The 17,591-nt window shown below is 38.6% G+C and overlaps 1 protein-coding gene across 2 annotated transcripts in view; it reads right to left on the bottom strand.

Moving 5' to 3' along the window:
- rbbp6 (retinoblastoma binding protein 6) overlaps positions 1-12,499 on the bottom strand; it is a 38,180-nt gene extending 25,681 nt beyond the window's left edge. For both annotated transcript variants that reach the window (XM_060901291.1, XM_060901292.1), the window contains exons 1-4: positions 11,612-12,499; positions 10,368-10,467; positions 9,108-9,144; positions 4,166-4,207 (exon numbers count right to left, since the gene is read on the bottom strand). In XM_060901291.1, coding sequence (XP_060757274.1) covers positions 4,166-4,207; positions 9,108-9,144; positions 10,368-10,467; positions 11,612-11,777 — 345 coding nt within the window. In that variant the 5' untranslated portion in view covers positions 11,778-12,499. The remainder of the gene's footprint in view (positions 1-4,165; positions 4,208-9,107; positions 9,145-10,367; positions 10,468-11,611) is intronic.
- Positions 12,500-17,591: the final 5,092 nt, after the last annotated feature.

Below are 17,591 nucleotides of genomic sequence, written 5' to 3'. Positions count from 1 at the left end.
CAAGCTAGATTTCCTTTCAGATTTTTCATGCTTAGGTCATAATTTTCCGACACCCAATTATTCGTTTAGTGGACCGAAAGCTACTGAATTTGAAACACAGACTTCCAATTTTATTAGCTTTTTATCTAGAAAACAGTTTATGAATTTCGGGCCACGTGGCCCTAAATTCTCCACTATTTTTTCCTGCTTCACCATGACCCGATTCAAGATCCTACGTCATGCATCACATGGTAGGCTTTCCCCGGTCGCGCAAGGCATTGTGGGATACAAATCTGAAACAGGAGAGGAAAATGGAGGATACGAATGAAACGTGAAAGACCGACTACAGTAACGGAAAGCGAGAAGAAAAAGAAGTTATGTTATATACGAAGGAAAGGAAACGCAGGACCAAACTAATAAATACTGGCAGTCAGCGAGCACCTCTGTGTGATCAGCTCTTCATTTAGCACGGTCAAAAGTAAACCTGTAGATGGCAGTAATGCAACACACTGTGGACGCCAGCTGCCGTAAAACCCAAAAGAAGAAGGTAAACCTGTGCATGCGCACGTAGACTTCCTCTGTCTGCTTGACTGCACGAAGCGATCGATTTCATGCGCATTATTTGCTCGGGAATCCTCTCAAATTAAATAACTTCCCAGTCAGAGTGGCCCGCGTTTTTTTTTTTTTTGGAGATATTACAGAAATAAAGATGCATCACAATGACCAAAGTTCAGAGGGAACTAAATTTCACTGATTTTATGAAAATCGAAAGGCAGTCTTGTTTTAAGGACAGGTGCCAAAAAGTTGTGCAATAGCTTAATTTCAAGAATTAACATAACTTTCTATATTCACAAAATCAGAAACTTAAAAAAAATCCATCATATTGGAAAAATGTGCTTTAAGCCTAGGTCACAACCGGACGTACGATCTTTTGGCCGTGCAATTTTTGGCATTTCCCAAATCGCTGCGGTTTTTTTTTGTTCGTGGAGAAAGACACACGTTGGCCGCAAGTTTGTCTTGCAACCTGAAAAAAACGCAAGTGCCCGTAGAGTTTGACATGACAAAGAACCTCTGCGGCCGGTCTGCGGCTCGAAAATCAGCATGTCACACGCACGCCCTCCGTGCGTTTCTTGCACGTAGACCGGCCGTAGGAGCACGTATGGCCGGTTGTGACTGAGGCTTTATGGTCAGTGCCATTCTAAAAGTCCATATCTGAGAAAATCTTCACAGTAAAAAAAAACAGTCCATGTTTCTTGGGGGGGGGGGGGGGGGGGTGTCTCCTCCAGCAACAAATGTTGCTTCAAAGAAAAAGAAAAAACTGATTTGGATCAATTTAGTTTAGTCTCCAACAGATTGAGGGGGGGATAAATAATAATAATAAAAATAATAATTTGTGAACTCCCTGCCACAGTGCTAAAATAAGACCGAGAGCATCCTCTTTCCAGCACCAAGCATTAACATGGCTCACACACTTTGTACATCAATAATCAGAGAACACAGGCTGGAAATCATAATTACAGTGTCAAAATAAAATCTTCATCACAAACTAGTTGATTTCACTCAAACACGAGTCGAAGCTTGTTTGCGTTTGAGCGCAATTTGTTTCTCTGCCCACTTTCGTTAAATGTTCAGAAGGCTCCACGACATGAAAAAAAAGCGTGGAAGGTGGATAGTGTGAAGTAGATAATAGTTGTCTCGGATCCTTCCGGACACAAATAGTTTGTTCCGGTTTGACAGAGTATGAGATCAGATCAACGTGATCAGTTCAACATTCGTGTCATCTTCAATAGCTGGAGCTCTTGGGCAAATCCCTGGTTTAAAAATAGTGTGCTCATTCTTGTACACTCTAATTACAGACTTGTTTTTGGCAGAAACTCCAAATAAACGCATGAAGAATGAATGATTGATTTACACAAAGTTTCCTGCAAGGAAACACTTATATGGCATTTCTTGAAGGAGTCTCCAGCATCAGTGGTAAAGCTGTTCGTTCAGTTTTTCAACATGGGAAGGTTTTCAGAAACCTTTCACCAAGACTTTGCGGCTCTCGATAACAGGACAAGCAGAGATGCGACAATCAAATGTCGACCTCGTTTCAGTGTGGGGAAATAAGGAGCTTTCGATGCCTGGAGATGGCTCCTCAGCTACTTCCAGGCACATTTTTGTGATCTTCAAAGGCCAAATTACACTCGACATTTGGTGGCAATTACATGTCAGAAGATTGAAGAAAAACATGCTTCAAGTTCTACCCAAGAAAACAGTAGCACACACAGGTCAGTTCCACGCCCAGGAAAAAGTATGAGGGGCCAAGGATGTTCCAGTTAGTTACAACTTACTGGTCCTCATATATCGGGACTATAACACTCATGAAACATCGTCTCAACAATGACTAGTTTTTATACAATGTTTATAAGTCTAGACGAAATTTAGCAATTAACACCACAACTATTCTTACATAACAGAGTGAAAATTTTGAAGATGAGCTTCCAAGTAACTGTCACAAAACGACTTTTAAAATGACTCAACTAGACATCGTCATATCATTTGGCATTCAGACTAAAATCTGCTGCACTCGAACTTAGAAAATAAAAACTCTATTAAATCTACATCTGACAAAGCATATGACTATGGCTGTCATTTCTTATTACGCATAAAAAAAATATGCACATAACCACTGATTGGCAGTTTGGCACTTAACCTAATACCGTCCTGCAAAGTTTCATGTAAACTGAACTCAATCAACCAACTGGATCAATCAGATACCGTCAACCCTAAAACACGAGTTCAGCTGCATCGTGTCACACAAACAGTGAACACTGAGTGTAATATTATTGTCGCCTTATTGAGCGCGCCACTGGGGAGAGAGTGAGGTGCCTGTAAATGTTGGTGGGGCGAGGACCTTCGGTGGACGAGTTATGAATTTTTAAATCCCTGCACGTGCAGCTGGATCCAGGGTTCGCGTTAAAGCTTTCCGTGATCGGCGCTCGCTCCTGATGTTGGATCGGGCCGAGCCTGGGTTCGTTCGAAAGGTCTTGGGGAGAGGGATGTGCCTGTAGAGTTTGGAGGGGTGAGGTGGCCGAGTTACAAACTTTTAAATGCTGGCTCGAATTCAAGTTTTCAGCGAGCAGCACTCATGCGGGGTATTCGGGGTGAATAACGTGCCGAGGCAGGGTCGTAACGGGTGAGGTGAAGCGCTTCGGTGGCTGAGTTATGGATTTTTAAAGTCATGCCCGCCGGGGTCCCCATTTCACAGGCTGCGTTATGACAATGTATTCACCCAGTGTAACATTTGGAAGAAAATTAGATCAGACCCATATCTGAGGTGCCATCCGGTCCAACGCTTTCGAAATACAGACAGACAAATGCGAAAATTACCGGTAAATGTCTGCCGGTCCGGCCTTATTTCCCCACACTGTCGTTTCGCGTACAGTCCATGTCAAATTCAGAACTCTCTTTCAGCTGCTCCTGTCAGGGGTCCCTAGAGCAGATTATCCTTCCCAATTTATGATCTGCATATTTAATTTGGCATAGGCTTTTAATACCGACTGCCCCTTCTGACACAACCCTCTCCAACCTATCCGGGCTTCGGACCAGCACCAAGTCTGCACTGGCTTGTGCAACCCCAGTGGCTGGGTATTTTAAGAAGAAGAAGCTGCTTTTATTTGTCACATTCATCTTCTGCGCACGCGCACACAGCAGTGGGCAGCTATGCTCCACGCCCAGGGAGCAGTTGGAGGTTAGGTACCTTGCTCAAGGGCACTTCAGTTCATGGCATCTCCATGTTAACCTAACCACATCTTTGGACTGTGGGGGAAACCGGAGCAACCGGAGGAAACCCACGCAGACACGGGGAGAACATGCAGACTCCACATAGAAAAGCCCCTGTTGACCGCTGGGCTCGAACCCAGAAACTTCTTGCTGTGAGGTGACAGTGCTGACCACGACATCACCATGCCGCCCAATTAAATTCAGAATTCACTAGTTCACAAATAAGTCTCTTTAAAAAACCTCCCAACCCTTATCAGGTCCTATCAGTCTTATGAGGGTCAACACTGGGACATTTCTCATCTTCACATCCAGAAACAACGTTTATTTTAGATGTCTTTTTCCAACAACAGAATACTGTGATTCAAAAGAAGCTACATTGACATGCACTACTTTTACACACTATTAAACAAACAAAATGTACCTTCGCAAGCTGCGCCAGAGAAATGGATGGAGTATCATCAATCTGTTTATAAAAAAACAAAATATTGGACAAGACATTATATTGCAATGACATCAAACAATGACATGGCTCCAAACTGAGTCACAATATATTAAAATACACACGTGTATTAGATATAAAGGAAGCACAAATTTTATACATACAAATGTCGCTTAAACCATTTTATAAAAGCTGTTTTGCGTTCACTAGTTGTATTTGGCGCCACATCAATCAAGACATGCTGAAAAAAATGTTTATAATGCCACAGCTGACTTTACCGTAACGTAACGATCTTCGTTTGGCGCAACTTCAGGACAAAAGTGAAAACACGAGGCCGTATGAATGATGTTAAAACATTTTAAAACGCAGGGATTTTATTGATAAAGCTCAACGTTGTTCAGCATCATACAAACAACACTTTAATCAGAAATAAAAGTAAATGAGTGGCACTGTGAGCACTGATGAGACACCATTGCAAGTTGGAACACACGATTTAATTTAAAAAAAAAAAAAATTATGGTGGATGAGATTTTCACGGTTAGCCATTTTGTTCAAGTGGAGCAAATTATAAAAATCACTTGAGCATGACACAGAATAAACATAACATTTAAATTAGAATAAACTTGTAAAAAAAAAAAAATTCAACATTTACACAAACGTGACTGACAAGTGTCATCATACACACAAAAAAAGAGACTAGGTACAGTTACCATGGAAACAAGCACAGCTCAATCCAGTAATAGAAAAAATATAAATTAAAAAAATAAATGTCAGGATGGCAAAGTTCAAAACAATTCTGTACATAATGTGGAAGACTGATAATCAACTTTGTGAAGGATATCAAGAGCGTCTAAAGCTTTCATAAAATAAATAAAATTATAAAACCATATCCCGCCCCCAAACAAAACAAACAAACAAACAAAAAAAGCCCATTGTAATACTAACCTCAGTTGGAACCAATGTTAAAAAGATCAGCTCAAACAAATTGTATGACGACCTTTACAAAATCAACGTGTGTGAGCGTTACAAGTGTAGGCATTGGGTTAGTCATTAATGGAAAAGGCTTCATTTTTGCAAGTTATCATTTTAAGTCAAGTCAGTGTGGATCATTTGATCGCTTTGCTCAGCTACAGGTGCAACTTCTGCGAAAATTTCAACAGGTTTTACACACACACACAAGTTCGGACATGCCTCATTCAAAGATTTTATTTTATTTTTATTAATTAAAAGTCACTTCCTGTCTTAAAAGGAACGATAGACGTCGTTTCTCTTGACTTAGTTGTCCGGTTCTTGACAAACATGGATTACAACAGCTGTGGTGTTGAATATAGCTATTTACTGCATTTTTATTATTTACTATTTGAGCTCAAATGCATAAAAGCAGCAAGAAATTGCACAAATTAACTTCTGACGAGGTACCCCTGCTAACTGAAAAGCATTCCAGGTGACTACCTCATGAAGCTGGTTAAGACAATGCCAGTAGTGTGGAAAGGGTCAAGGTCAACGGTGACTACTTTGAAGAATCTAAAATGTGAAACGTAAATTTTAAAATTTTTTGTTTACCACATACAATAATTCCATACATGTTCCAGATATTATTTCATAGTTTTGATGTTCAGTATTGGTCTACAGTGTAAATAATCAAAAGACAAAAACCTATGAATGAGTCAGGGTGTCCAAACTTTTGACTGATCCTGTATGTGAAATCCAAATCTCTCTCTCTCTCTCACACACACACACACACTGCAGAAGCCACAAGATGGAAAAAAGTCCTCTTTGTATGAAATTGAAAACTTGGGGACGTTTGAACACAGAAGAATGGAACAGTTAGACATGAAGGTAAACCGACCAGCCGTAGTATCGGCAAATTTTCTGTTGCTTGGCAGCGGAACAGTTGATACCGCTAGTGTTACCTTCGTGATGTTGGAGTAGGGCATTAGTTAAACTTCAACTTTCTGAAAGTAACAATCCTCATCAGGAGTTTCATAATGTATCCTCAGAACACGTCGTTTTGACCAATCAAAGTGGGAAGATTCCGAAAGGGGCAGGACGTCTGGAATGACCAGCCGACTGAATTATGATGGTCCGAGCGTTACGTTACAGTACATTCTCTCGCTGCATTTAAAAAAAATAAACAAACCGTGATCCACTTTTAACCCTAGTAAGACGACTTTAAAGTCAATTACATCCCTCTGAAGTCTTCTCCAATACTGAACTTTATCCTGATTTTTTTTTTTTTTTTAAGGTAAATCATACACAACTACCTGCTGAGTGCTGGAAAAATAAACTTGGGTCAAGTGTTCATTAAAGAAACTTAAAAGCAATTTCTTTAAGTTTTGTTAAAGAACCATCTAGTCCCCAGTACTGTCATTGACAGTTTTCATGCTCAAGGTATTGATGAATTTTCATAAAATGAAGGAGCCATGCCTTTGAAAAATATAATTATGTCGATTTTTTTTCTGAACGCAGCTTGAGAATTTTGCACAAAGGACATAAACTGCTATAACAGGACATGTCTTGGATGTAAAGTTTCAGGTCATCTTTACTGATCTTCGAGACAAGCTCCTCCCCCCGCCCGTCTGAACGTAGGCTATTTGCATCAGTGATTTCGTCATTTATTCTCACAGCTAGAATTTGAGGACATGCAAAATAAATTAAAACACAAACCCATTCATGAAACAGCTCAGGAAGTAGTAATAAAGCTTCAGGGTTTTCCTCCTCAGACAGTGCATGCTGGCACTCTTGGCTAAACCAGCGATTAAAGTTTGATATGCGTTTCACATTTTATTTCAGTCTTGACTTTGTGCAAATGCTAAACTAATGCTTGCGGTCAGAGGTTCCCCCCCCCCCATCAAAGGACCCAATTATTTTCTTGAGAAACATCCGATGGCAAACATTTCCATTGAGCATTTTGTTGGGCATTGGCTCTTATGGTAGTCACTCAGTGCGTTTACATGCACATAGAGAAAATCGAATTTCTGCCATAGCTCGACTGAAATCGAAGTTCTAAATGCCATGGAAACACCTTAGCTCGGCTGAAATCGAACCAAACTGGATTTCTCGTAATCGAGCTACGCGACCTAGATTATGCGATTGTAGCCGAGCTACTTACTTCAGCACTGCCCCTTACGGAAGTGACGAGTTACGAGACCACAAGCGGGAAACACAACAGCCTCGGTCAGCATGACAACAGTAGTAGAAACGTGCACTTCTGGAGCAATGAGGAGATAGAGTTCATGCTCATTCAGCTTAAGGAGTTGAAATAAATAAAATCTATCTCGATGTGGCTGTCCTCGTCGTCGTTCTTCTTGTGAACGTGGAACTGATAACTTTGTTTATACTCTTGAATAGCTCTTCTTCATGACGACAACCGGAAGTGTACCAACACGATGGGGCGTGTAGCACCACCTGTGGCTCGGGTGCACAACGTACCTCACACAATAGCTCGATTTCCTTGTGTGCATGTAGGATTGGATTTCTCTGGCACCCCTGCTGGGACCCTTAGCTCAATTTGGATGTGCATGTAAACGCACTGACTGAATTTGAAGTGACATTAAGCTGTTTTAGGAAAAACCTGCTTGATCACAAGCTGTCAGGGAAAATGCATGAATGCACTCGAGACATGAAAAACACCAGGCTAATAAAGAGCTACCTGCCTGTCGGAAGGCGCACACACAAGTGGCCAGAAAAATTTAACAAATTTTTCTTTAATTACTCAGCAGTGACTGAACCTGCTCCTTAGGCTCGGTAAACTGTTTGACATGCTATCTTCTCATAATCTGGATTAGAGGTCGCACAACTAACTTATCAATGATAAATAACAGAAGAGAATAAATTTGGGAATAGGGAAACTAAAATTGCTTTATTTGTAATCAGCAGCAGTGACGTTCTTGTGCTGTACACTTTGAGGGAGACAGATTACAACCGCAGAACGAACAAAAAATAAATAAAAACAAAACACAGCAGTGTTTTGAATTATACACAACAAGACTGAAAATGGTAAACACTACCGAGACAGTATGTGAAAAAGACTGAAAATGGAGGAGTGTCAAGTCTGACAATTCAATTTTGTGTAAAATATGCAGAGCATTAGTGGCCTTAAAAAAATGCAAAAGCAATTTTACATTGAATCCTTACTTGAGTAAACATGTAAAGAGACAATTCAAATTTTCAACATTTTCTGTGACTCAATCTCACACAGGGTGTACAAGGTCATCATATTACACACTATGTAGCCTGCAGAATTTGTACGTTGGAAGTCATGAGTCTCATTGACACGAATGCTGTCTTTTTTTTTTTTTGCGTCTGGAAACAAAAAAAGGACGATAACTGATGATACAGTCAGGGAGAGACAGGAACACACACTCGTTCCGTCATCGTTTATTCCACAGAATCCCCGTTCATCACATCTGTTTATCCACACCATAAAACGTTTACACCAACATTCAAAACGTGCATGAAAACAAGTGTTTCATCAAGTGCACTGTTAAATAGACTTCAAGGGAGAAGCTGGACACTTCATTTAATAAATTAGTGACAGGCACCTTGACCTGAGCATTAATATTAAAGCACTATTATTGTTAACAATTAGCATAAATTATTTCAACAGACAGTGAAGGTGTTTGATAAACTTCAAAAAATAAAAACTTTTATTCATAGAACAGAAAAAAAAAAATTGTACAAAGTACAGACAGACTTGAAGATCTTATAAAGATCAGTGTGATCAGACAGTACAACAAACTGTACAGTAGTTTCCTGGTGTGTAATACAGTGCAGCAGCAAGTGCACACTTCTGTACACATGGATCAATGTAAATCGTCTCAGCACAACACATGACATGAAGGAACAAGGAAGGGTGCGAGAGAGAAAACTGGTGTGTAGTGCATGTGAGAAAGATTAGAATAAATGAGCTGGTGTTACATACGGCTTTTGAAGATCCGAGTGATGGCTCACATCGATCACTGCAACACAAAAAACACAATGACCATCAGAGTGGGGGTCAATACAAGCACGACTACTGCTCCTTGATACAGGGAGCACTGAGAGAGGACAAAAACTGAAACATGAGCAATAAGTGCAATTCTGTAGCAAGTCTGTGCGTTCTTTAACACGCCGTCCTTCCTACGCCTGTCTCGATATCACTTTCCACATCAGTCCAACTACCTGCCTCATGTGTCTCTGGGTATACCTATACACACACATTTTCGGGATCAGGACACTTCGTCCAATAGCGAAGACATTTCATCCGAAGCCTTTTTCATACGCACTATCAATTATTTCATATTTCAGGTATTTGTTAGAAAAAGTTGTCAAAAGAAAGAATTTAATAGAATTTGACCAAAGCGGAAAACATTTCTGTAAAGCAAACGGCCTAAGATTTAATATGATCCAGACGGCTTCGAAAATTAATAACCCGACCAACAGAGCTCACAGCGAAGCCAAATTTTACAGGCACCTTCCTCCAAGCCTCTCCCTTCGAAAGAGCACCATCTCGGGTTAGTAGGACCACTCCTTGGCCCGAACAAAGCCTTCGGGAGAGCGCTGCTTGGCACTGAAAGATTGAACACGATCCAGCTGGAAACAAACATGCAAGCAAGCAGCCTGCAATGACAAGGGAGTTAACTCATCCCAGGGTCAGCAAGTGGCACAGACCGACGTGGTTACCCCCAATTAATATGCTCTTTAGTGTCGAGAAACATGTACACTATGGCACTCATTCGCTTTATAAAAATGTGTCTTGCTTCAGTCAAATTCCATTCCCTCCTTTTTTCGAACAAAAAAACCTGAAACATTTATAGTGTGTATGAAAAAGGCTTTGGACAAAATGTCTAAACTATTGGACAAAGCGACCTGTAATCCACATTTTTTCTTGTGTACTTGTCAAAATAATGGCTAAAAATCTATTTTACACTTCCTACAATGTGCTGAAAGAGGTTAGTGTCCAATATCCATCGTATATTCTGGTGCTTGAGTGTGTACGTAACCCCAAGTCTGAAGTGTGAAGCACTACACATGTAGCATAAACACCATATCCAGTCTCATGGTAATGAACATAGCCTTTATTTCATGACATTCATATTTGACAAGGGAAAAAAAAAAAAAAACACCCTTTCCCACAAGATGCAACCCCCACACACCCCTAGTCTGAGAGTCGGGATTAACAATATCAAAGCTGATGACTTACATGAGAAATGTTTTGCTGGCTGCCTTTACACCACTGATTGGTATTCTCCTGATGATGACGGATGAGTTTTTGGGGATTAGAGCGCCATCATCAGTGTATTCTGGGAAGGAAAGGAGAAAAAACAAACAAGGAATAATTAATAAGACTGGACAAAAACAGTCACAGGTGAAATTAAAATATACTGTATATAAAAGTTAACTAATGAAGATCAATCAATGATCTAATAAAATAAACAGTTTCAAGCAGACAACCATGTCTGAGGTGACCAGACTGGCAAAACGTTACATTTTCTAACGAGTTTCACAAAACCATTGCAGCACAAAGATAATTGTGAAATGGTAGAGTGAGCAGCATGATGAACTAGCTTTTTTTTTTTTAGTCAAGATGATACACTTTTGGGAAACCCACCGCAGACCAGCCCAAGTCAAAATGCCAATTCTTTCTGAAATCTTGTTACCTGGAGCTCAAATCAGTGATGAAAAAAAAAGGATGCATTTACAGTATTATCTGGGATGCCAAATCTCAGATTTAAAAAAAAACAAAACTGTACGCTCATCCATCACTTAAGAACATGTACACGGTCATACAAATAGTCAATCAGACAACCATGTGGCAGCAGCACATCAGTTCATGTTCACACGAAACACCAACCTCTAAACTGTACGAGTCACCATAACCTTCTGTTCAAAACAGTTTGGTCTTTGTCCTCAGACTCCTTTCATGTCTCACAGATGCAGAACTACCTCACACTGGACAGCTTTTGTTTTCAGCATATGAAGTCTACAGGGACTGCTGTGCCTGAAAACCTCAGATGATTGAGTTTCAGAAACTGAAAACCAGCCCATCTGGCACCAACCACCATATTTTTCCCCCAGTTCTGACATTTACATTCAGTCGGTCAGGTTCAATGCCTGAACTGATTCCCAGTCCTGCTGGTCCAGGGAATCGAACCAGCAACCTTTTGGTCCCAAAGCTGTTTTGCTAACCTAAGGGTTAGTGAAACCGCTCCCCCATGGGCACTATCATGATGTGGACATGATCATGTCTGATGTGTTGCCATATGTTTGACTGCTTGAATGAGCATGGGTTCCTATTAAAGTGACAGGTTGGTGTACTGTGCAGCACTAGGATGTGACTCATCCGAAGACCTTAATCTTCTACTTAAGTACTGTTAAGCGTCTCTTGATTTTTAGCAGCACAGACAGAGTTAAAAGGGGTGCGTGTGTGTGTGAGATTAATCTGACCTTCTTTAGTCTGGGCGTTGGTAATCTGGAGGTCGCAGTCGGCGGCCTTCAGCTTCTCTCGCCCCATGATCTGGCGCTTCAGCTCGCTCACGGTGATGTGCAGCCCGTCGAAAGTCACCGTGTCGTAGTTAAGTTTAGAGGAAAATTTGTAATGAACACAAGACATTTTTACACACACGTTTTCCTGTCAGATCAGATTATCTAAACCAACACAATGAGTTAAGGCTCCCTTTCCTCTATGCCAAGGCCAACAAACCCCACTCAGCCCATAGCCCAACAACAGCAGCTAAAGAAAACCTGCAGGGTGTCGTGATGGGTCCAAAGGCGATTAATGAAAACCAAAAAAAAAAAAACACTACAATGAGTCCGGAATTAAAGATGTTACAACGAGAAATGAAGGTCCGGTGTTGGGGAGGTCAATGTTCATTAAAACGTCCGAGTGAAAACCGGAACAGCTTCACGGCGTCAGCGCGCAACGTCCATTTCCAACAACGATTTTTACAAATGCGGAGATTTCCAAATGTAGTCCAAGTGCTGGGGGAGAAAGCGCAGTCCAGATCAAGAATCACCCAAGATTACTTACTCCAGAGACACTTCACTGTGAAATAAAAAAAATATATAAAAAAACACAAAGAAAACAAAGCGGAATAGGCCGAAAGCAATGCGGTTAGCATAACTAGCCACAAGCTTAAAGTGGAAAACGGTGTAAAACACTAAAAGAAATAAACAAAACACGAAAAATAAATACAAAGTCCAAGTCTGTGTTAATTCCTGTAGCAATTAAACCACTTATTTAGTTGCTCCAAGCGCCATTGAATACATTTTTAATCAAATATAGCCGAATTGTTAATGCGCGTTTTGCTAAAGACGCCGTTCACTCAGCGGGGTTCACCACGCAGAAGCGCAGGGGCTACGTCATTACGTCATAAGTACGAGACGAACTTTACGTCGATTGTTGTTGTTGTGGGATTTAGGGTCGCTCCCATCAAGTGATGCTATGGCGACCTGTAGCAAAATTACTGAGGTCAAGACCTCACTAAGTGTTTCTATATACATTTGCAATATATAGTACTTATAGGTACTATCTGTATCAGTTATTTACACCACAAGTGTATTGAAACCAAACCCAACATAATATGGACCTTCATTAATGATTTCCCTATAATACAACTTTAACACCCTAATCTAAAAGTGCTTATCCTGAAATGGAAAATTGAAAAGTCCCAATCACCTTTTACTCTGGGCCGATTCAGAGTGAAACCAAGACAAAGTGGGCCTGTTAATAAAGTAAGGCGAAATTGTGCACCTAAATCTAAATAAATTTTTTAGTTCCTAGCACATATTTCCATATTTTGTCATAATGACTTTTATTTCCTAATAGAGAAGTACTGTCGACTTTTAAAGATTTTGACATAAGCATATTAACAAGTTCCTCCTGCAAGTGCTGGAATTCAATACACTCTAGCAGGTAGTGCTGGACATTTTCTGGGAATTGACAGAAATCACAATTTCCATCAGGGTGCTTGCCTATTAAGCATCTTGTAGAATTTAACCAGCAATGACCAAACCTGATTCGAGTCATACACACCTCCTTCCTTCGGTTGGAGTCTGTATACTTCACCTTAAGAGACACTTTATTTTCAGACTTGAAATAAAATCTTCCCTTAACATCTTTATTCCAGCGATCCTGCCATAACCTCATGATAACCCCCTTCATGTCCTTTAAAATATCTGCCATTTCTGGGGAAATTGTCAATTCAACATTTTCATGAGAAAGAGCTTCTTTTGCCAACTGATCAGCAACCTCATTTCCTCTTAGACCCACATGACCAGGAATCCAAGCAAATTCCACATTGATACCTTTATTTTGCAGCATAAATATTTGATACCTAATCTCACAAACCAACTTACTTAATTTATCTCCTTCAATAGCTTGTAGAGCAGATAAGGAATCTGATAAAATTACAAACTGAAAAGGAGGATTCTCTGCTAACCAAGAAATGGCTAACAGAATAGCCACCAACTCAGATTCACACACACTTGTATTATCAGTTAATCTCATGCATTTTTTAAAGCCCATTTCTGGAACATAGAATGCACAACCTGTTTTATTCTCACTTTTAGAACCATCGGTGTATACCTTTAAATGATTATTCCACTTTTGCAAATACTCCTTACTATGTGCTAAATTTATAACTGGAATATCCTTTTTAGAGATATTATTAGCTAAATCTAAACAAACTTTTATGTCTCCACATTCCCAATAAGGAATATTATCAACTATTATTTCCTGACCCTCAATATTGAGATCTTTAGTGTACTCATTTACTTTATTAAATATACTGTTGAAAGAATCCTGGTATTTACCATCATAAGCTTCTTTAAAGCATGCACTAGTAGGATGATTAGAATTAAATTTATATTTAACCGCTAGTTTACATTGCAACCACAACCTTCGTAGATCTAAAGGCATATCACCACACTCAACCTGTAGTGCATTAATAGGTGTTGTCATTAATGCTCCACAGCATATTCTTAAACATTGAGCCTGAATTTTGTCCAACTTATTTTTATGAGTTTTAACTGAAGTGTCATAAACTTCACTCCCATAATCAATAACAGACCTAATTAGACCTTTATATACAGATGACAATACTTCTTTACCTGCACCCCACTTTGAACCAGAGATCACCTTTAGCAGATTTATCCTCTTTTTACATTTCTTAACTACATAGTCAATGTGATCTTTCCAAGTAAGTTTTTGATCAAAAATTAACCCTAAAAATGTAACTTGTTTTTCTTGCTCTAGCTTAGTACCTTGAAAATAAATATCTATAGGCTCTTTACACTTTTTCCTATGAAATAAAATCACTTTTGTTTTGGCCTTCGAAACCTTAAAGCCCCATTGATCACACCATGTTTCTAGATCATTGATAGCTCTCTGAACCTGTCTTTTTATATATTTAATGTTTCTTCCTGCTTTCCATATTGCAGTATCATCAGCAAATATGGACACTTGCATACCACTTAAATTTAAATCATTGATAGCAATCAGAAAGAGAATAGGACTAATTACACTTCCTTGAGGAACACCATTTTGTACATTAAACTCATCTGATATTGCATCCCCAACCTTTACTTGTAAGACTCTATTATGTAGAAAACCATTTATCCAGTTAAACATATTACCATCTATACCTAGTTTATCTAGTTTGTATAGTAAACCTTTCTTCCAAATCATGTCATATGCTTTCTCAATGTCCAGAAAGACACCTAAAACCACAGATTTATTAGCAATACTTTTTACAATATCATCACTTAACTTTATAAGCTGATCGATTGTAGACCTACGTTTTCTAAAACCAGATTGATTAACATTGAACAGATCATGTTTTTCCATAAACCAATTTAATCTATTAGTGATCATTCTCTCCATTAATTTACAAATATCAGATGTTAAAGCTATTGGTCTATACGAAAGAGTATCACTTTTAGCTTTACCTGGTTTAAGTAAGGGAATTATTAAAGCATGCCTCCAAGAACTAGGCACATACCCAGTACTCCATACCAAGTTATAAAACTTTAATATTACTTTACAACTTGTTTCAGACATATGCTTGAACATTTCATAACAAATCTGATCTTTTCCTGGAGATGTGTTTTTACATTTTTTTAAAGCTTTCTTAAATTCACTCATTTTAAAGGTTGCATTTAAAATAGAATCATTACTAGCCCTTTTATTAAACAAATTGTTATTGTTATTTTCAAATGACTCCTTATGCTTACTAAACTTTTCAGAATAGTTGGCATCACTACTCACTTTTGCAAAGGATTTACCTAACAGGTTTGCCTTATCTATATTTTCAGTAGCTACAATATCACCACTTTTAATAGTTGTTATTTTTTCACCAGAGTATGCATTATTCATCTTTTTAACTACTCTCCAGACAGAACTTAGGTTTGAGTTTCTATTTAGTGTAGAACAATAATCACGCCATTTTCTCCTTTTAGTAGATTTTATAACTTTAACAGCTATTGCCCTGTATTTTTTATACTCAATCCAATCTTTTGGGTCCCTAGTTCTTCTAACTTTATTTCGACACCTTTCCCTATTTTTAACTGCTATTTCACATTCCTCATTCCAAAATAAACCATTCTTTTTAACAGTTTTACCACCTTTAGACCTGGGAATATATTTTGAAGCTATATTAAATATACCATCAGATATGTAACTATTGACCTCCTCTAAATCAACCTCAAAGTTAACATTATCTAATACAGTATCACATTCCCTAGAGAAATTTTCCCAATCTGCTTTTTTAAAAGACCATCTTCCTAAATTCTCTTCTTCATATGCGGCTATAGATTGAATTTTAGTTATAATAACAGCATGATCACTCCCAAATGTATTATCAACCACATCCCAACTAGAAAGGGCTGCATACCTTGGAGATGTAAATGAGAGATCTATTGCACTTTCACCACCAGAATACATGTGTGTTTTTAGACCAGTATTTAATATAACCACATCATTAGTCTCTAATATATTTTCAATCATCTTTCCTCTGCTGTCAGTTTTACTATTGCCCCACAACTCACTTTTGGCATTAAAATCTCCACATACAAAAATATTATTTTTAGATAAAATGTCACTTAACTCATTTTCACTTACTATTACACTAGGAGATAAATACAAGTTAAAGATTTCTAAATCACCTATATTGGTTGTAATTTTTAGAGAGATTCCTTCTAAATTTTGTAATATATTAACATCTTTGTATTTTATACCTTTTTTGACAAAAACTGCAACACCACCTCTTCCATTCAAACCCTCCTTTCTAATAACTTCATAACCACTAAGACTATACTTAAGATCTGGTTTTAAATAGGTTTCCTGCACACAAATAACATCTGGTTGGCTTTCTAACTGAGATATGTAATTTTTAAATTCTAAACCATGAGCAATAATACTATTAGCATTCCACTGTACAATACACAATCCTAACCATAGTGACCTATTCATGAACTGTTGTATCCTTGGCCTTCATGTTAGTAGGAAGCTTTTTAAAAATTTGCTCTGCGTTCAGCTCTTTTCCCACTATAGTCCCGATTTCTCTGGTTAGTATATACACAATGTTTGACATTGTTTGCCCTTTAAACCTGTCAGAGGTTGCATAGAACCATAGCCTAATCATGAGTTCTGCCAGACTTTGGATATCCACATAAACTTTATCTGTATTTCCCTTTTCGCTATCCGTACTAGTACTTTGAGAAGGAGCTTCACTAATGTCTATTTTAGACCTTACCTCCTTGACTGCCTCAGAATAACTAAGCTTGTTTTGCACCTTTACAACCATGATTTCCCTTGCCTCAGTAAACTTTGGGCATTGTGTAAATGCTGCCGAGTGCTTACCCCCACAGTTACAGCACACTGGATCCTCATGCTTAGAACACTCCTCATAATCATGATTTTCCCCACATGAAGGGCACCTCTTATTCCCATTACAAGATGTTGCAATATGTCCAAAACGTTGACACTTATAGCATCTGATTGGCCTGGGAATGAATAACTTTACTGTGTAACAATTGAAACCTATGTATACCCTTTCGGGCAACTTTACGTCGAAAACAGAAGGGGCTTTTATATATATATATATATATATATATATATATATATATATATATATATATATATATATATATATATATATACACACACATATACATATATACACACGTGTATATATATATATATATATATATATATATATATATACACACACATACATACATACACACACACTGTATATATATATATATATATATATATATCATCTCATCTCATTATCTGTAGCCGCTTTATCCTGTTCTACAGGGTCGCAGGCAAGCTGGAGCCTATCCCAGCTGACTACGGGCGAAAGGCGGGGTACACCCTGGACAAGTCGCCAGGTCATCACAGGGCTGACACATAGACACAGAC

Source organism: Neoarius graeffei, chromosome 20 (genome assembly GCF_027579695.1).
Source record: "Neoarius graeffei isolate fNeoGra1 chromosome 20, fNeoGra1.pri, whole genome shotgun sequence".
Taxonomy (NCBI): Eukaryota; Metazoa; Chordata; class Actinopteri; order Siluriformes; family Ariidae; genus Neoarius; species Neoarius graeffei.
This window is presented reverse-complemented; position numbering and strand designations above follow the sequence as displayed.